At 40.3% G+C, this 21,923-nt stretch overlaps 1 protein-coding gene across 2 annotated transcripts in view; it reads left to right on the top strand.

The window, feature by feature from the left end:
- DPY19L1 (dpy-19 like C-mannosyltransferase 1) overlaps nt 1-21,319 on the top strand; it is a 477,954-nt gene extending 456,635 nt beyond the window's left edge. For both annotated transcript variants that reach the window (XM_086964815.1, XM_086964814.1), the window contains one exon: nt 20,727-21,319. In XM_086964815.1, the coding sequence (XP_086820941.1) occupies nt 20,727-20,883 (157 nt within the window). In that variant the 3' untranslated portion in view covers nt 20,884-21,319. The remainder of the gene's footprint in view (nt 1-20,726) is intronic.
- Nucleotides 21,320-21,923: the final 604 nt, after the last annotated feature.

The following is a 21,923-nucleotide window of genomic DNA, read 5'->3' as shown; positions in this document are numbered from 1 at the left end:
GGCATGTAGGGCTGCTGACATTCATATCGCCCACCCTCCTCCCCGGTGCCTGTCGCAGCTGTAGCATTCACTATTACTTTTTAGCATGGACATTACTTACTGTATCATACTCCATCTCAGCCACAATGGCGAAAAACAATCTGAAGATGGAGAGGATGCCCATGCGCACTGTAGTCCAGGGGAGGAGCCACCTATCTCGTGATACTTCGAAGACTCTTCCAGGACAACAATGTGCAATCATCCGGACCCAACACTGGGCGGCGATCTATGCACAGATATGAATGTTAGCAGTCCTACATGCCAAGAACAGATGCATACTGGTAAGTAGCATATTCCTCCTTTCAGCCAATTCAGAGCCCTTGATAAAATAGACTACTTGTGGGCCCTCCTTCCATGACTTGCATCAAGTATAATAAATATAATAGAATATAATAAAGCTAGAAAAAAATAGTCTGTAAAAAATCCTCTGCGTCACTAAACGGTTACTAAACTAATTTGAGCTTGTCATTTATAAATTACATAACCATGGATTTAGCACATTCTTGGAGGCCACCAGGCTAATCACCGATACAAATGTATCAAGTGTAGAAGGTCTCTGGCTCAGTGGCACCAAAGAGAGGACATATTTTGGTGCGAACTTCTGAGTTGTTTCTCCTCTCTATAGCAGCATGCACACGTTGTGAAAAGTTCAGGCCTGAAAAATGTATAAATGCACCTAACCACATACCCTTTCAGTGTATAAGCAGTCATATTCCTTTGAGAACCACATTACTTCCTTTAATCTTTCTGTACAATGCTCCTGCATGGTTACCAAAATCACTCCAAGAGCCAGTGCAGTTTGCATTGGTAACTGCTGGCTTTGATTAGTTAGTTCATGTGAGGCCAGATGGATTAAGACTAGGAATACCTATTTCATAATTGCGATTATCTCCGAATCGCAATTAGGAAATCCGTTTTCCTAATGTACAAAACATTTTATTCCTTAATAGTTATTCATAGTACGTCTCAAATGTACCTACCTCATGAATATTAATGAGGTAGGTCGCAATTTACAACCCATTAGAAATTGGCACCATCACAGGAATGGTTGCCTGCTTTTGTCAGCAGACTGCCCTGTCTGTGATTGCTTTTTATTAAATAAAAAAAAATTCTTTTTTTTTGATAAGCCCATTTTTTTAAAGAAAAATAGAGTGTGTTTCAATAAAAAAAAAATTACGTTTAAGTGTAATTTTTTAAGAGCAGGCAGTGGTGCCCGGTCCACTGCCCGCTCTTATAAAATATTTTTGTTAACATTCTCAAAGGGGTAGAGGGAATAGGTCAGCACCACTTTTAAACTGGTGGTAAATTATTACTGTTTGCCACCAGAATTTGGTCACAAAACAGTGATACATACCATACCGGTATGTATTACTGTTGGAAAGGATGCCCTAAATACGCTGTGCCAAACACCGAATCTCTAACACAAAAATATGAATCGGTAACATGTTACCGAATTGCAGTTTGTGTTTTTGTACATCTGGCACATGGTGTTTTCCCACTGGAGGAGCAAACTTACTTATGCCTACTACCCCTAGGTCTCTCCAGCCATATCTGTCCTGGTCTTTTCTTTCAATCTGACTCCAGGTGTAACCCATCTCCATGCAGTCAGCTGTGGGCCTCAATGACAGGTGTTTCTTGGCATGCCCTTTCTTCCTTGAGGGTTCCAGGTGAGGGCTTGCCTGGTGGTGTTTGATGTGGGCTTGGCCGAGGGTGTGACCTATTCAATCCTAGTGTCTTTTCTTGATTTCTTCATGAGAGCAAGTCAGAAAGTCTGTTGCCATAAGTCGCTGTTACTGATGGTGTTTGGCAAGTGGATTTGGAGGATTTTCATTAGACTGGTATTGATGAAGGTCTTTACTTTTTTGGTGGTGGTCACGGTTGTCCTCGAAGTTTCTGCTCCATAGAGAAGGACAGATTTTACAGCTAAAAAGCCTGATCGTGGTTCGCAGCGTTAGGTACTTGGAGCTCAAGATCTTCTGTAGCTGAATGAAGGCAGCATTGCTTTGCCGATTCTTGCCTTGCCGTCAGCGAGCATGACCGAAGGACAAAGTTTTGAGAAAGTTAAGGCGCAGGTCCCTGCTTGCAGTTTGTGGTTGTTACATGGCTTTGTTTGAACGTCACTCTTAAGTTGTGTGAAACTTTATTAAAGAGTGTAATGAGGCATTTTTTTTCGCAAGTTTACCACCACTTTTTGCCCCTATTTTGACTGCCGGAAATTGGTGTAATGGGTCTGAAATGCCATGAGCCCTGCTAAATGGGACTCAGTGCATGTGCTCCGACTCTTAAAACGGTGTATGTTTAATTGGTTGGTACCCAATTGATATATCCTAACTTACTTGTAAGGCCCTGGTATATGATACCATGGATACCCAAGGCTTGTAAGTTAAGAGTGCCCCCAGGAAGTTTAGCACTTGTTGTGGCACCCTGAGTGGGGCAAGGTAAAACATGGCCCCCAGTCTGCAACTGCAGGATGGGAGGGCAGTTTTTCAACTACTAACTCAACTTTGCTATTTAAAGTAATGGCAAAGCCAGACCTCTATTTTTGATGTATTTAAGGCCTAATGAGCCCTAAGACTAGGTGCTGTATGTTAGAAAGTGGAACATGTAATTTTGCAGCCTGAATTTTTTCTGGATTTACATGCTGTGCTTTTTTTTAGCCATCTAGTGGTTGAGTCCAGAATTTTCAAAATTTTGCAGTCTTTCTAGATATGTTTTTTGTGCTTGGTGGGCGTCAACTGACCCCCATTTAATGTCCCTTGTGGTGTTCTGCTTCATCTTTCCGTCACCATCTTCAGCTTATTTTTTCCTGCCATTGAATCTAGATTTTTGGCTGAAGGCTCTCCAATATGAGGAAGAAGATTTGAGAAAAGTTTGGCAAAAGATCACCAAATTCCGATTAGAACACTGACAAAGAGGTACCAGAGGAGAATTCAAGAGAGTAGGTAAAGAATTTTCCTGTGGGGCCTAATGAGGAAGCCTCTGTCCCATTTCTGCCAGAATTGTCACCACAAATTCTCGCAGAAGGACAAACACCTGGTCTGTAAACTCTGTTTGCTCGAAGACCATCGAAGTGACAACTGCAATGTCTGCTTCGTGTTCACTTCGTAGATGCTGAGGGTGAGAGAAAGAGACAGAGGCGAGCCCAGCATACCATGCAGGGACTGCAGAAAACTCCATCCCCGAGAACCAGGTCTCTCAAGCAACGGTATATTGCATTAAAAAATCTGCCAAAGTTAGAAAGGTGAAAATGTTGGCGCAAATGGCTGTTTTTTCGAACTCAATTACATTTTTAAAAAAAATTCTATTGTTAGTTTCTATAGAAAAACCTTAAAGGTTCTACACAAATGACCCCTTGCTGAATTCTGATTTTTGCCTACTTTTTAGAAATGTATAGTTCGATAAGTTCACTAAGCACTATTGTTTGAGAAGCCAAGTAGGTTTGGTCTGGCAAGACTTTCTCATTAGAGTTCATGGAGTCCATTCACAGACCCTCCTACAATAGGTACTGTTTTGATATCTATTCAAATGGTGAGGAATCTGTGACTAAAAGTCACTATAAGAAGAAAAAGTTGTTAACTTCGGTACCGCTCTTTCTGACAGACACACTATCTAGCCACAGATGCCTTACCGACCCTCCCAACCACCCCATTCTTTGATTGTATGCTACCAATTATTAAAATCCCATGTCTAGGAATCTTCACATTGGTCTGTCAATTTGCTTTTGTGGTTTTTGCATCTAGGGGCGCGGACAATCTCGAAAGAAACTGTGTCATCACGCAGGATTGGTGCCTATATAGACCCTGCATGTCTATTTCAATTTTATTACTTTATTCGGTTAATTAGCAATAACCATACATACAAGCATACAACATGAAATTTCATATACGAAGAAGTATTACACAAGATTCCCTATAAAAATCAATTTTCCACACAACGAAATAATAAAAATTCATCCATACAAATTGATTTCCGTAATATACATACATTTTTTTAAAATTCTGAGACAGTTGCAACAGTTAATACTGTGTCTAATCTCTGCAATTCTAAAAACGCTGGGCGACATCGATTTAAATTAATTTCCTTTAGGATTGGGATGATGAATTTCCTGCGAGGCAGTGTATAAAATTTACAGAAGGATAAAACATGAATGTCAGATTGGACTGAAGAGTCGTCACATGGGCACATAATTAAATCATGAGACCAAGAGTTCATAACAGGGAAAGTCAAAAGTCTAAAAAGAATATTTAGTCTAAAACGTGTTAGGGCAAACCTCTCATGATTAGTCATGTATAAAGTTAAATATGGCTGTAGTTTGTCCCCAGTAAATATCAATTGATGCAAGGAAAGTCTTTTTCTTTACTTCCTCTTTTGCTCTTTTCTCTTGGAGGTGTTCCATACATTGTTTTTTCAGTGACTTCCTAGGTATATTAACCATTGTAAGTGGATCGTCGTAATATTTTTGGCAATCAATTTCGACAAGGAAACGTTTAACATAATCAAGCCATTTGATCCTACTTACATTTTCTAGGTTTAAAACATCCCTAAGAATAGCGCGGTTCATTACACATTCATTTGTTGGCCAGACCCTGTGCCACATAAGAATGGGCTGAATTTTAATTGTGTCTGCGATATATGGCTGACCAAGTTCTGCATGACCAATATGAGTCGAGACACTCTTAGGTACCGCTAAAATGTGCCTCAAAAACATGTTTTCCGCTATTTGGATTGTTTATATTTTGGCATATCCTCAGAGACCTGATCCGTAAAGGACAACTGATATACAGGTAGCATTATAGATAGTTAAAATTTCCCTGATCGTTTTTTTCCCCATTTTTTAAATAATATTTTTAGGGCCATTATTGTTTTTGAGAACAAAAGAGTTCTTGCTTTAACCGCGCTTGCCCATGTGCCAACCTCATGGAACAGGATACCTAGAATCCAAGGGGATATCTTATATGTACATAATTTTTCTCCGTTTCTTACTTCCTGTGCCACAAATCATGGAGAACGTTTTTGTACAATTAATTTTTAGGTCCAGGTTCAACATAAAGTTATTAAAAGATGTTGTCAGGCCCTGTAGGGCTATGGGCGTCCGTGCCATTAGGACCGCATCGTCTGCATACAAGAGTGCAGGGATCGATCTTTTGGCTACCATAGGCATACCCCTGCACTCTTGCAGCAGTGTGCGTTCAAGGCCATTTATGTAGACTAAGAATAGAAAAGGGGCTAGGACGCACCCTTGACGTACCCCACGGCCTATCCCAAAGGATCTGGTACATTCTCCATCCTTCCCATAACTGACAGATGCTGTGGCACCTGAATGTAGTTCCCTTAGAAAGCAAATAATAGTTTCTTCCATCCCTAAACTATCTAGTATTGCCCAAAGTTTACTATGGGAAACACAATCGAATGCCGACGTGAGGTCGACAAATGTAAAATATATGCATACCCCCTTAACCCTAGTGTATTTTTGGTGCAAAATAAATAAATTTAGGCCCTGTTTAACTGTTCCTACACCCTTCTGGAAGCCATATTTCAGGTCGCTAAATATCCCATTATCCTCTGCCCAATTTCGGAGTCTCCCTGAAATGACTCTACCAAGGATCTTTATGGACGAATCTAGAAGGGAAATGGGTCGATAGCATGCACAATTTTGCCTATCTCCCTTCGTAAATATTGGCACAATTACCGAGGTGAACCATGAAGCATTTAGACCCCTCGTAAGGGCAGCATTAAAAAGTTGTACCAACATGGGCCCCCAAAGCTCCCTATTTTCTTTGAACAGGTCTGCTGGAATCCCGTCCGGGCCTGCAGCCTTTCCGCCCTTAGTTGTTCTAAGACTCGCCATGACTTCTTCCAGGGTTACAACCAATTTCAAGTCCATAGCCCTTTTCCCCCCCAGATATGTCAGGCAGTGATTGATGTGTTCCATGTGAACAGCTATAGAGTTTGGAAAAATGATCGACCCATTCGTCCTCAGCAATCGCTATTTCTATGCAAGCTTTTGTGTTATCATAGAGAAAGGGGGCATTTACCGCCTTCCAAAAAGCAGAGGGGTCTTAAGATAACGAAGCCTCACAAAGAGATTCCCAGGCCTCCCTTTTTATTGCATTTTTCCGGTTAATCAGTGCTTCATTATACGTTTTCCTTAACCCTCTAACCAATAACAGGTCACGAGGAACCCCAGGTAGGGCATTTTTAAGATCAGAGAGTGCCTTTGTACATGCAGAATCTAACCATCTCCTATTACTTTTTCCCCGATTTTTTTATTCAACCCACAAACTATCCTTGATAGTGGATGCTATAAAGTTAAAATGTTCGATTATACACTTACTGTCTGCGTGCTCATCCAGACAGATCATAAAACTTTCTGTGCATTTCTTCACCAATTTGTGCAGAAATTTATCTGGGGCCAATTTACGTGTGTAGCCATTTTGCCTCCCAAGTATCACATCTGGGACTATCTGCCTAAATGACCCTTCACTGTCTAGCTCCCGAAATGGGTTTTCGATCTTCACAGTTAGCGGCCGGTGATCGCTCAACACCAAATCAAGGGTCTTGAATCTTTTAATCTGGCAACCATACCTATTAGGGGATATAATAAAATCAATTGTGGATGATGCTCCCCTACCCATAAAGGTCGGGACAAAAGGGGATAGTGTTTGAGCAATTTCGTTTACATATCCCAAATCATGAGTAAACAAAATTTCATTTAGAAGGTCCCCACACATGGTATGCTCAAAATGGGTAAGTCTAATGTCCTGTTCTAACAAAAGACCACAAATGCCGTGTTGGCCCAGTTTACATAGAGCACAATTAAAATCCCCCCCCCCCACAAAATTATTACTTCTTTACTGTTGGTATCCATTTAATGTTTTAAATCATCACCCAACATTTTATAGTCCTAGCAATGTCGCTATTTGGGATGTTGTTATAAAAATGTATGATAATAAATCTGACCGCCTTCTTGATATCTATCTTTACCAGCTGGTTATAACTATTTTTGATAGTAATTGTACTCTCTCATACTTAAGCTGGTTGGAAAGGTACATGATCAAGACTCACTTAGCTCTCCCATACGTTCCCCCCACTGCAGGTGTAAACAGGGTTTTATATCCGCTAATGTGAACTGGCTCTATTAACCAGGTTTCTTGTAAGCCTATAATGTCATATCTATTTACAATGGTTTCCCAAATGGGGTTTTTGATTTTCGTTTTTAAACCTGCTACGTTCAAAAGCATAAGGGTACATATTTCCTTCTTTACGGTATTACCAATAGGAATCGTGGACAGAATACCCCCAACTGGGGGCTCAGCCGTAGCCACATTACCCATTTCACTCATTTCAACCAGACTTCCAGATGTTCCACAGTCTTCCATCATTGCTATTTCGACAATTCAGTTATTCTTGGTGCATTCCCCCTCTTTAGTGGTAGAACTTTCTAAGGGCACAGGATCTACACGATTAAAGTCAATCATCCCTTCGCAGGGCAAAGGTTCTTCAATATTAGCCTTATCTATCGCACTATCCTGTTGGGTATATTTCATACTAACGACCGGGATATCCCTAAAAAGTCAATCCACCGATTCAAGACCTGAAAATAAATCAAACCGATTGAATATTGGTATATTATAGCTGTTTGGGGGAAAGCCTGGACTACCCACAAAGTGGGTATTTTCTGGGTGGGGTCTTATAGATGACAGGTATGGTGCTCTGGGATAAAAATCACCTAGTTCCCATGTTACTATACATCCATCTCCTATTTGAGGTTGCCAGCTCTGGAGATAAGGGATCACACGTTTATCCCTAAAATTTACTATGACCAAGTCTCCTGCTATATCCTTAGTCATATGTACTAACCACCCCACCCTTCTGACATTTAGAATTTTCCCATCAATGTTAGGAGGAAGCGGTCTATTTTTACTTAGCCAAAAGGCTACCTTGTTTTATAATTCCTGATGTCCTTCAGTTTTCCCATTTATGAGCTCAGGCACCCCCGAGAGAACACTCACAAAGGGTGCAGCTTCTGGGGGTAAGTCAATACGGATAGAACTTCTATTTATCCTGCCCTGATTATTGCCTGTCCCATCTAGATTTGTACTTTTATTAATCTGCCCTACTGAAGATACAGCAGTCTTTGATAGGGTAGGTATTTGATTTAGTTTTAGGTCCTGGGTATTGGGGGATGGTATTTTCAGAGCTACCGGTTGGTTTAAAGCAGTTTTCAACGCCCCATTTATTTTGACCACAGTCATTTCAGCTGAATTCTGAATTTGCTTATTTTCTACCAATTTCTTAATAAGTACGGCATTTGCCTTTGTTATTTCCTTTATGTTCCCCACCTTTTCTCCTATTCTCTTCACTCTTTCTACTAGCGGTAAAATTAAGGATTTCACCAAGTGTTCGATTTGCGCCAGTAGATCAAATGGTGGGGTTAATACGGGCGCTTGTGGTCCTGGGTAAACCTTCGGGGTTCTAGGGGCGCTACTAATAACTTTTGGGGGACTTAGATGCAATTTTGCTAGTTTTGCCAATCTCCCCCTATGCTTAGCACCCTTACGCTTCCTTTTAGTGGATGGGGCCTGTCAAAGTGCAATAGATTGCATGTTATCTTTGATTAGTGGAATTGGGGAAGTGCCCAAAAAACTCTCATCCGATATAATTTGCGCTCTGTGCTCCGCACTTATAATTCCCGTTGTTGGCTCACAGCTAGAAGCCCTAATTGGTCCATATTTCCGTTCTACATGGGTACCAGTAGTATTACTAGGCTCATTTACATCCCCTGGTACAGGTGGAGTTTGCGCAGGTTCAGTTAACCCCAGAGAAGATTGTTTATTAGATGTAGTTTCTAAAGATAAGCTTTGTTCGGCCCTCACTATTTCTATGGCAGATGTTGCCCGTGTTAAATAATGATCTATAGTCCCCTTGAGCGATCCCCCCGGGAGATAATAGTTTTGGGGACCCCTTTTGTGGACATATTGTGACCAATATTTATGTATGTGGCAGGAAAATATTAAGCACAAAAACCACAGTATACACTAATGAGTCCATGTATTTTTATCTTACTGGGTTATCTCGTAGTCCGTAGTCAAGGGGAGTGGCCCAGCCCAGCCTCCCCTGGCCTCCGAGGGCCACAGAGGGCCCGCCCTTTCGCCTGGGCTTAGCCCGGCGCTGCCCACGTGCTGTCCCACGATGCAGGGGCTGTCGTTGTTTTAATAGCGCCTCCGAGCACGGAACTACAGGAAGCGGCTTCCGCCGTAAAGCTTGCTGGGGAATGTAGTCTCCTCTCCTCTCGGTGGCCGCTTGTTGCAGGTCGCGGCGACTGGAGGGAGACCAAGGAGACCAGGAGTAACCCCAGCAGGATGGCCACGTGTAAAGGCAGGTAATTCTTCCCCAAAAAGATGTAGAGACAGTGCTGCTCTCCCAAGGCTGTCGTTGTTTTAATAGCGCCTCCGGGCGCGGGACTGCAGGAAGCGGCTTCCGCCGCAAACCTTGCTGGGGAATGTAGTCTCCTCTCCTCTCAGCTGCCGCATGTTGCAGGTTGCGGCGGTGGGAGTGAGGCCAAGGAGACCAGGTGTAACCCCAGCAGGATGGCCACGTGGAAAGGCAGGTAATTCTTCCCCAAAAAGATGTAGAGACCCCGCATGTCACTTATGGAGCGGAGAAGTGTCACGGCTCAATCTCCCAGCATCCAGATGTACTGTGGAAAAATATCCAGATCCAGTCTGACTCTTGGGGAATACTCTAAAGAGAGAAATCCGCAGATAGGTAGAGTCTCTATCAGAAAGAGTGTTACTGAAGGTTAGTAACATGCTTGATGTAACTAAAAACGAGAATGGCATTAGGGTGTTGCATAGAACTTGATTGCCTTGTCCGCGAAGAATTTGGTTGATCGGCTTCTTGGCTCATAATTAAGCTGGACCCAAACACTAAGACACCCTCCAACTGTCTTCACTAATAGGCCTTCAATCTTCACAGGACACTATCCAGTAAAATTGCAACTAGAAATTCCAAGATTACTCCACTGGTAGGACCAGCACAGCAGAAGCATATTCCTTGTTGCAAGCTTGATGGTGCCTAGACTCTTTCCCATTTAAAGGTCTCAGACAAGAAATGCATGTAGGTGATATGTATAGTGAATTTTTCAAGAATCTGCACAGGTCCTCTGAGAATTCACTATTCGACTGCCCATGCTGAGTAGGGCCTTACATGAGCAGCCTCTTTTTGTCTCCAGTGAACTTTGTTTTCTCGATGTTCCATGCTCGGTCTAGTACTAGTAGGGACCTCATGTTTTTGCTCCTGTAACCTTACTTTCTTGACCATGTCTGCTGCCCCTGTGCTGCCGTTCCTATTATCTCAGTCACACGCCACATCTTGATATGCCCTTTGTGTTTTGCTGTTTGGTGTAAGTAGGTTCTGCAGACTAAATCAAGCACAGTCATACTGCTTACTACGCGATAGCCACAGTAATTCAGTTTGGTTATAGCCGGGTCCATAAAATTGTCTTAGCCTCCTTAACCTGGGATGAGAAGCTGCCTTGTGAAACTAACTAAAATGAAACTCAGATGCTCTAGAGTAATGAGAGTGCATTAGCACATTTTGTCTTTGCCCTGTATGCTGCCTGCCCCTCATTCTCAAGCCCACCCATTCCTTGTTGTTATCCCACTAACCTAAATACAAAATTAAATATGTGCAGCCCTTTTACACATAGTGTCCCGGAGGTACAACAGCTGTGTGAGCCCCCTGGGCACTTAAGTATTACAAAGGGACTGCAGACACTCGTACAATCATTTGTGAAATACTGATATAGCTGTCGCACATGTAGCACCTGGGCATTCCCCCATTTACTTAGGGGCATAGCCAAATGCAATTGAGGGAATCACTTTGCCTTTGTGCGCACGTCGTATTATGGATGCAGGTGCAGAGACAAACAGACCTTTAGGATGCGCACTGACGATGCGCCACAAAAAGGTGATACATTATAAGAAAAAATAAAACTGAATAACGTGCACCCACCCATTTCTTAGGCAAGTTATAACAAGAAGTTTCCCACAAACATAAGTTCATTATACGTTCTTTCCCGATTAGAAACTCCCCACTTTCATCATAGGTTTTGTCACATATGCTTCCTTACCTCCTTCCATAGGAATATATCTTACCATACCCCCTTCCACGCTGATGACGAGCTGGGCTCGTCATGGCGTAGCCTCCTCGCACGCTGATGACGAGCCCAGCTCGTCACGTAAAGTGCGTTTTGTAAAATATCAGCGTGCGAGCAGAATAACGCTAGCGCGCATGGTGATACATATTTCAACTTTTTTCCGTCACTCCATTCTCAATCTTGGAAGTAAACCTACATTTTTATTCTTCTCTAATCTGTTTGAGCATGACATCTCGTTCAGTCCTTTCAAAATTTTAACGGCATTCTATGTTTTATCTTGATTCTTTGTCAAAGCACAATATTTCAAAGTCTCTATTTTACCCTCAATGTGTTTTTTTCTTCTTCTGTGTCAGGCTCTAAATCTTCGTCATTCTCATAGTAATCATGGCACCTGTTCAGTGGGAAGTAATCATCTTCATCTGTGTCATCCTCTGATATTGTAGACAGGTATGCCCATTTTTGTGAACGATACTTTTGATTAGGAACTCTCCTTCTGATTGATCCTTTACTGATCAATGATTCACTCTTGTTAGCCTCCAAGGCTGACTGCTTTCTTGCCTTTGACTCTGGCTCACGGTGTTTCTGCTTACAAGTTCACTTCCTGGGAGTTTATTCAGCTCCAATTTCTTTAGTGAAAGTCTTTATTTCTGCGTTTCTCTCACACCTTCAGCTTTCACTTGATCTCATATACTATTCAGGTTATCTTTCATCTGCTCTTTGCACAGTAAAAGCTCTTCTTCCGGGTGAGGGTCTTTTCAACTCTGATTTTCAGCAGCTTGTTTTGAGCTTATCTTTTAGATGAGAGTCTGCTTCTTTTTGATGGCACCCATGCTAGTTTTTTACAGCAACAGCCCTTCACTCTGACCACTTTGTAACTGGACTTCTGGAGTTTCAAGCTCTTCTTCAGAACTTTCACTCACTTTAAGCTGTCGCTTTACATTTTTCTTTTAATTTCCAACTTGTTTTTCATATTGATCTCCGTCAGTTTCTTTTTCATCTTGATCTTCACTAGTTACACATTCTTCACCCACTTCTGGATACACAATTTGAATTTGACCTGAACTGTCAAATGAAGAGTCACCTTGTACAACAGTCGGTGCATTTTGATCATTAATATCTGCCTCTTTCACAGTTTCAACTGCTCTAACTCTTTTCATCTTAGCAATGTGGATCCATTGCTGCATTCCTGCACTATTGGTGGTCAGTATAATGTGATAAGGTCCCTCTACTGCTCATCCAAACGCCCATGCGGACATGTTTACGGATGAGAATCCAGTGCCCTGTCTTTAGATTGTGGCAGGGAGTGTCTCTGTAGTCTTCTGTGAATGGATCTACCTGGAGAGAGAGACATTTTTACACATCAGCCAGACCTTTGCAATAATCCAGACGGATAGAATCAGTTATTGAAATTTGTGCAGCTGTAGGTACATGTGCAAATATCATTGCTCTACCCATGATGATTTAATGGGGCTATGAGTTCATTTTCCTGTTCGTAGTACTTTTCATATTCATCAGCACAAGAGGAAGTGCGTCAAGCATTTCAGCCTGTCGAGGCAGTCTTTAGCTAGTTTGTGCTTCAGGGAACCATTCGTCCTCTCCACAACATCAAAGGATTGTGGTCAATTACTGCAGTGGAATCTTTGATTCATCTCAAAAGCTGTACATATTATTTGAAGTTCTTAATTTTTTTAATAGGTGCCACAATGAGTTTCGGCAGAAGCCAGGAGGCACACTTTGGCTACTGTAAGGCTATCCACTGTCCTAATGTGGAATGTTTCGACCCCTTTTGAGAATAAGCTGACTATCACCAAAATATACTTAAGGCCATTACAAAGCGACATTTTTTTTAAGTGTGCTTGTAATCTCATAAATAGGCCTTTTGATTTGTCAATGTGATAAATAACAGTCTTTTTACCCAGATTGTTTAGATGGCAAACTAAACATTTGTCACATACTTCAGCTACCTATCAAAATCCTGTGTTTTCCTAGTACTTATTGAATATTTTGATTAGATTGTCCCTCCCTGCATGACCTTGATTATGTAAATATTTACACTGAGGCTGTAACATCGAGTTAGATAGAATATACTTTTGATCCTTATTTACTTACAAACCTGCTAATACTTTTTGTAACCCAATTTTATCCATTTGAATTTTTCATCATCAAGAGCAGTTCAGTCAAGGAAGTCTGTAATAAATCCATAAACTAACACATTACATTGTTTGAATCCTACATTGCGACATCATTTGTGGAACTCTTATCTCCTGAATGATGGTCTCTTCCTGCAAGGCACAATACCTTGCATTTTGGTCAGCACACTTATTTACGAAAGTGACCTAATCCTTGCCAGCCTTATGGGCTTGGCACTTTACAACTGCCACTTCTTTTGGTTTCTGAATTGCATCCAAAAAATCCAGTATGTACATACAATTATTTATTGGAGCACCCGAGATGTCATGAACCTTCTTAGTGACCAGAGCTGCCCATAGTCATGCACAACACGAAAACTATACTGGCTATCAGTATAGATCATCACATTTACATTCTCTGATAAGAAGCAAGCTCTTGTTAGAGCAATTCGTTCTCATACTTCAGCTGAAGTCATATTTGGTAAGGAGGATACCTCCAATGATTCTGAAATAGAATATACTGCATAAACAGCTCTTAATTTTCTATATGGATCCTTCATATAGGAGCCATCAACAAACAGTGTTAAATCTAAGTCCTTTAATGAGACTTCTTTAATATCTGGTCTTGGGTTTGTGCATAACTTGGTCACCTCAATACAGTCATGCTCCAACCCGTCATCAACAATATTTCTCAGCCTTCACATGTGTCTGAAATTGGAAGCAGTGTTTATTGATTCAGGACATTGCGCCTATGAACCTAAATTTTCTCTTCTCCAAGTATTAGCTGTTCATATCGCTTGCTGTTTTCAATGTGCTTTGATTTTGCTTTTGTTAAATGATTCAATAGAGTGTGGTACATATGCAATTGAAGAACGACCCATTATAATTCCTTCACTTTTCTCAATGGCCAAACAAACTTCTGCAATAAATGTTTGATATCTGGGCAGATTTACAGCAACTGGATCCCACACTCCTGAAAGATAAGCAATTGGACCCAGGACCCCTCCGTGTTTTCTGAGCAAGAATTGAAAGTTCACATCCATCTTTTCCGTGGCAAAACAAATAGAAAATGATGTTATAGTCAGTCATTCTGAGTGCCGGCGCATAACACAAGCTCTTTCAGATTCAAGGCACTCGTCAACAAATGGTACTGGATTTTGAACATTATTTCATGTCAGCTTTACTATAGACTTAGCAATCTAAGAGAAATTTGGAATCCACTTGCGACAATAACCAACAATTCCCAGAAAAATCCAAATCTTATGGTCAGGGTTTCAATTTAAAAATTGAAGAAACATGTTCTGGTGTGACTTTTCGCACAACCTTTTTGCAATATGGTGTCCAAGATAGATAACTTCCTTCTCACAATACTGCGTTTTTATTGGTGAGCCTTTATACCCATTTTCTGCCAAATTATTTAACAATATAATGGTATCAAGTTTGCAATATTCCTTTGTCTTGGATGCTAATAAAAGGTCATCTGTGTCCTGGGCTAGGACTGAATTAAACAGTAATTTCAAACTTTCCCAATCCTCTTAAAGAATTTTCGAGAAAAACAAAGCGCTCTCGGTATACTCGCATGGGATTCTACACTACACTAGAATTTGATACAAAAATATAAATGCAAAAAGTAACTGAGAATTCTCATGCACTAGTATTGAAAAGAACACTTGCCACAAATCATTTACTATGCACCATTCTCCTGGATTTTGAAACAATGTCATGGTTGGATTTGGTACCACAGGAAATCAGGGAACCACAAGTTTATTAGTTTCTCTGAGGCATTGAACAATTCCCTCATCCATGCCTTTTGTCGACCAACACAATTCACTTTGTTGAATGTGATTGCTAATCTCTGATCTCATTCCATTCACTAAAGCAGAAACAAAACTTCCATTAGCATCTTTCCCTGGATATTCAAATCCCCTATTCTTTTTGAATATCTGCATCAACCTCTCATAATAGGAATGCACAGACTCCTAAGGCTCCTGTGTTGTTGACAGATGCTTTTCCTAATTTATATCACTTACTGGAATTTGCTTTTTCAAATGCTCGCTTACTGCCTCATATTTCTCGGCTTCATCTGCTAATGGTGCTCTGTTAGAGCCCTCTCTCGGTGGTTACTGTGTCAACCGTCCTGCAAACACCTTACACTCAAGCCATAAATCTGCTGGAACAACAATTTAAAACCATGAATTTAAATTTGTCCGCAGCTTTGGATAAAGATGTGTTAGTTTATGAACCTCATCATACCACTTTGCTAGATCTTCTCTCATTTTTGGAAAGTTACGCGTAAATGCGAAGGAAATCTGCCCTCGTCCACGGGGCATGCATCAAATTCCCTCCATGTTCTTCTCTTAAAGAAAACTCAACCACCGTAGTTGTTCCTACTTCTGAATCCCTTGCTATAGCTTCCCCACTTTCGCTTCATTGCTCCTCATCTTTTTCTTATTTACTGTTCCCTGTCTCCGTTTTTATCTATATTTTCTGTAAATCACTCCAATTTCGTATTTCCTCAATTAAGTCGATAATATGGGCTCTCAATCTAACAATACGCATTTCTTTGAATTTCATCATGTCTTAGATCCATTTTGTAATTTCGTTTGGCTTTCTCCATTTTACATATTTTAACATTTAGCTCATCAGACAATTTATCATGGTTTCATTGGCATTTCTCGATGTTTCTTTGATCAAGTATCTCATCTTATCAGTATTACACATCAGTCGGTATTCTGTCCAAATCTACATTACCCTGAAGCATCTCTTCAAATTCTATTTAGCTATCACAATACAGAACACTTTAAGAGGTGGCTCCGGCACCACTGTCTCTGCTGTGTGCTCTTTTCACTTGTATTAGCAATTGCCATGGTGACTGGAATGTCTAAAAGGTGCACTTAGCACAACTTCGGTAGGAGCTTGCACCACTGTTATGTCTTCTCGTCCACAAACCCTAACAGTAGTCTGTGTTAGTACTGCTTGTCTATTCATGGAAAGGGTCTTGAAATCAGCGACTCACTAAATAATTTTTCATCATCATCATCATCTGATTCTCCATCAATTTTCTTCTATTTCGATGTGTCCGTTTTAACCTGCTTTGCTTCTGCAACTATAGTTTGAAATGTTTTAAAACTTTCAATTTTTCCAATCTTCAAGCTTTCTCTTCTTTATCTAGTCTGTACTCTAACCAGCCCCTGAAGGTTTTCTTAATAGATCTACCGTTCTTCTCTCTCTCTTTCTTTGTCACTATGTGTTCCCATTTATTGAGTGCTTCGAAGTGTGTAGTTCTAGGCATTGGACACATATTCAACATGGTCTGCCTCAAAAAGTCTAATTTATCAAAATTAAGCATACCCTCCATGGGAAACTAATTTCTCAACATGTGCTGTAGATGTATTCTATTTGTGAAACAGATGTGTAACTCCCAACCTCTTCCATCATTTCAGATGCTTGTGTGCCTTCCGCCTTCCTTTGGCATCTTCTGACCCTCTCTAGGCTTATCCTCTTTCTGATTTTCGAGTTTTGTAAGTATTCTACCCATGCATACCCGTTCTCATTCTCCAGAAAACACTAAAACTAACTCAGTGAACAATAATCAGTTGCAGTGCACTCTGTCAGAGGTCATCATATCACTGTGCAGCTATACTGACTAGCAACCAATCATTACACAGCTAGTGGGAACATCACGCTATTCACAGTTGGCTCTCTAACTGAATGGCCAATCACAGTGTAACTTTTCTGTGACCTGGAAAAACAACTACAGAACCACAATAAATCTTTAAAAATTAATAAACCCCTTGTCTGTTAACCCTAGGAAGGAATATTTCACATGTCTGAATACTCTGTTGTAGAAACACAATTTCGAGCAAACAGAGAAAATAATTCCAGAAAACAAGATTGGATCTCATGCAGCCTACAGAGTTCTTGCTGGGCAAACTTCAGACCAGGAGAATTCTACCTCCCAAGTTAATGTACTACACCCAGTGCATAGTAACCCAAATTAATCTACTCAAACTTGGAAAAAAGAAAATGTACCTACCGACGTGTATGTGGTCCCTTGCTCTAAACACTACAATACAGGCAGGGTAAAAACATCTTGGATTTTCAATGATATCCTATAACCAACTTAATATTTTTTCTTTAAACATATCAATTGGGTTTACAAATGTGAACAATACAACATCAAAATAACAATTAAAGCTATAATCATCCTCACATAACCAAACAACTCACCTCAAAAACCCAAATCCATCATCACAGATCAAACAAACTCAGGCATTTAAATTTTCTCTAATCATACTTACACTCTGAATTAATTCAGGAGTGCACAGCAATACAGATTGTCACCCCACAGGAGGATCCAGTGCCAAATCTCCTTTCTCCTTTGTTTCTGGTATCTATGGCCCAAAACACTCCAAAAAGATATTGTGGTCCTCTTAAAGAGACAGTGCTTTAACACTGACCTTACTCTGCTACCAACTTTGTGGCAGTCGAGCCACAGTATTCATCTGCATCCCAATAATTGATCACCCCAAAATGGTATCGAAATAATTTGGCTCCAGTTGATCTAGCGAATTAGATACTACATTCTTCATCAAAGAAACACAATTTAGTAGCGTTAAACTGAATAAAATATTGGAAGTTTAAAGGACTGAGTTCTAGATCAAAAATTGTTAAAAAATATATGTATTACAGAACAATTAAAATGTGGTACAGAGAAAAAGGCATGAATCACACGAAGGTACAATTACAGAAGTACAGGTAATGCAAAATCATGAAACTATATAATCTAGTTAAGCATCTAGGCAAAACCTTCTAATGGTCAGATTGATAAAGAGCACCAGCAGTATCTCCCGCACTAGGAAAAAAGTAAAATAATCCCACAAATAACAGAAACCTAGAGGTTTTAGAGACAAATCATACAGGCTAATAATAAATACTGCAAATTCAACATGGTAAGATCATAGTTAGGGTCACATTTGGCACATCAAAAACGACTGCATAATAATTATAACTACGCAATTGTTTCACACCAACTCATTTCTTAGGGTAAGAGAAAACTTCTGCTTTCTTCCTCATCTACTGCACTCCGGAGATGTAAAACACAATGTAAGCATTCCCTAAACAGTGGCTTATAGAATTAGCACCAACAATTCTTCAGCGGAACATCCATCGGAAGTCCTTGAAGATTACACTGATGAAGCTTCATTTACAATACACATTTTCTAAAAATGTTATAATTTGCTTACACATTTACGTAATTTGCTTGATTTTCCGCAGAAACAGGAAGAGAGATGGGTTTGCAGCGGTACACTGATTGGGAAGCGGTGTAGAGCGGGAGTAAGTTGAAGAAACATCAGAAACTGCGTCCATTTTAAGAATGGCATGTGTTGCACAAAAATATGCCATAACTATTCGTAGTATTATTCACACTTCTAAATGACCCAGGAAACTCATTTCAGGTGCAATATCATTAGTTCATTGGGTGCGTCGCTATGCATCATTAAAAACACTAATTATCCAAAATAAGTTTCATGTGACATTCACACATTTTGCATATTCTGAAAAACGCTACCACAATCTTATGTATGTGTCACACCGGATAATGCGTTTCAGATAAAACTTAAACATCTATCAATCAGGCTTTGTGCTTACAGTCTGTGTACCATATTGCGATGAATAGGATGCCTAAATATCGAATTCCACTGTTGCAGTGCTTAGTTTGTGTTGCTGTTTCCCAGGGCTCAGCACTGGCACTAATTTCTTAATACTGGCGCATATTTGACAGCCAACCATATGGTGACGCAGTCTGTGTAGTTTTATACAGAGCGAATGAGCGGTGTGTTTAACAAATAAATATGATATCAGTGTGTCCAGGTCATTCTTACATCTTTGGGTGACTCGGGATAGTCCAAATGACCACAGTTGTGAGAGTGAGGTGTTAATAGGTGCCCTTGAGACTGGCATTTGACAGCACTGGCTGGAAGAATGAGTGGTCCACACTGCAGTGGCCTCCTTTGAACTACCTTGGGCCCTGGCTCTTATGTTTTTATGCACATTAAGCACAGGTCATTGCTTGCTTTGTAGTTGCTCATCTTATTCCGACAATTAACCAGGACGACCTGACTCGGGAAAAACAGTATGTGTGGGTCCACTCTGTGTAGGAGCCATAGGGAAAATACAGTTAATATAGCTGTGCTTAATTTGTTAAAGAATGAATGCTGAAGCCCGCGGCCTGTGAAATTAAATGTTGGCGCACAGAATTCTAAAACTGATAACCTGGAATCCACCTGGTGCCTCTTTAATCGATTAACAGACAATGCCTGCCTCGTTATCTTATGCTTGCAGGTGCCTGCTTTCATCCTTGTGACGTTTTTTTTTGCCTTCCCTTTCCAATGTCGTTCGTTTTGTTTTTCCCCCTCTTGTCTCAGTAAATTTATGATGCAGAAAAATGATTTGTGGCCACAAAAAATGAGTTCCAGGATCCCCAATCGACAACCACTAGCTCTAGTTAAGCACTGTGTGGAACCAGTATGCTTCTGTGGGGCAAAAGGTTCCTGGTCTGTGCTTTGACCATCAGAATGTGTGTAGGCGTCTAAGCAGTTGGCTGCTGAGCAGGGAGCAAAACAAATTGGTCCTCTTCCTTCATCATGAGTGAGTGAAAGCAAATGCCATGCATTGCTGGTTTCTTTCTGTCGTGCCTGATCAGAAGAACTTCACGGGCATCTGGATCCTTAGTCTGTTTTGCAAAAGAAATTGTAAGTGGTTATATGCTGAATGGTCTGACTGACAGAAAAACTGGGCACGTTTACATTTTAAAAAATTGCACATTTTGAAAAAAAAGTCCAATTTCCAAGAGCAATGTTATCACTTGAAGTTTCTGTTAAGCTAAATTATTCAGTTTATTTTTTACATTCATCTGGTAATGTCTTTTATCATTTGAAAATAACATATTTTGCTTGGAGGTACATTTTGTTTTTCATTCAAGTTGGAATGAGCTAGTGAGCAGAAATGAAATCATATTTTGCAGTCCTTCACATCTGCATGAGCACTACTTTCTGTAATAGAGGTTGGAGATTTGTTTTATAAATAATTGTGTAGCCTCGGTGATTATTATTACCAAATGTCACATAATGTGTAAAAATGCTATTATTTAAATTTGTGTCTTTAGATTTTCTTTAAGGTGTGTTTGCAATTCTGTAAGACTTCAAACCAGCAGCCATCCTACCACTAGCATAAACATGGGGCTCCCAGAGAAAGGGATAACGTTCCACTATTCTTTCTACTTTAATACCTTGATTCATTTGTTCTATTTCAATACGTAGGTTCTTTATTGCTGCCTATATCCTTAGCTCTTTCTTCTCTAATTGCTTTAATCATCATATCGTACTTTCTTGCAGGCCTGGTTGCAGCATGCCAGAAATTTGGGATGTGGAAGATCCTTACAATGCCAAGAAGACTCCCCTGTGTACCATACTTAACAGGGACGCAAGACCACACTTCAGTATTTGTTTTCAGAACAATGTTTACAAAGTCTTAAAGTTAACAAAAGACTGACAGCCATCTACATATATTCAACAAACTAAATAACTTTATTGCGAACGGTCAACTATATTTCAGTAAACATTCAATTTTAGATATCTTTTAATAAAAATGATGAACTATATTTAGGAAATATTTTTAAATTATTTTTTTCACACAAAATGAAACAGTGTTCGCTTCTTATGGCCTATTTGTGATGTTCTATTAGGAGCAAAATTAACTACAGTATTCAGGCCATCATGCTTTTGAATTTTTTCTAAACATGGACATCCAAATTCGGACATGACAAGCAGACTTTAAAATACTTTCTTACCAATTGTGCAGTGCCTCGAGAGCAAACATGGTATGCTTGTTCTAGCAGTCAAGATGTCAATATTGTAGACCTAAGAGTCTTTATACTGTGAAGTTTGACGGTGATAATAAAACTTTTATATAACCTGTTGCAACACTCAAGGCTGTCTGCTCAGTTTTCTTGTTTTGGGTGCTATTTACCACCAAGGCCTTCATTATGAGTAGCCCAGAAGGTTGGTTGGACTTTCCCCACTCCAGAGTTCCCAACTCTAGAGTTACTGACACTGGTGTTACCAGTAACTTCAGAGGAGGGAATAATCTAGCCCATTTCCCCTTCTACACTTTGAAAGCCCAGTAGGCTCCACTGCCAAATTCGGAATTACCAAGCGAATGGGAAATTTGCGGTCCATTTCGTCCGGTAATTCCTCAATTGGCCAGACTTTGACTCAGAGTTTTTGGCTACTTTGAGCAGTTGAAATCTTTGGGTGCAAGTAAATTAATAGGAATTCTTTTTGGGCTGATATCTGCTCTCACCGCCACCATCGAATTAAGAAGCATCTCATAATGAGGGCCTTAATGTTATCTCGCTATCAATTTCTGAAACTGTGAAGGAAGGAAAGAGTATGGGATACCTTGTGCGAAAGAATAATTCTGTGCATTTTCCATCCACAGTCTTATGGACCCAACTTGTATGAGTGTGGGTATCTTTTTCTAACTCCTTCCACCGCTGCTTGTGTGAATTTCTCATCATGGTACAATGCTTT

Source organism: Lissotriton vulgaris, chromosome 4_1 (assembly GCF_964263255.1).
Source record: "Lissotriton vulgaris chromosome 4_1, aLisVul1.2, whole genome shotgun sequence".
Taxonomy (NCBI): Eukaryota; Metazoa; Chordata; class Amphibia; order Caudata; family Salamandridae; genus Lissotriton; species Lissotriton vulgaris.
The sequence above is the reverse complement of the archived record's forward strand: the minus strand, read 5'-3'. Positions and strand labels throughout refer to the sequence as shown.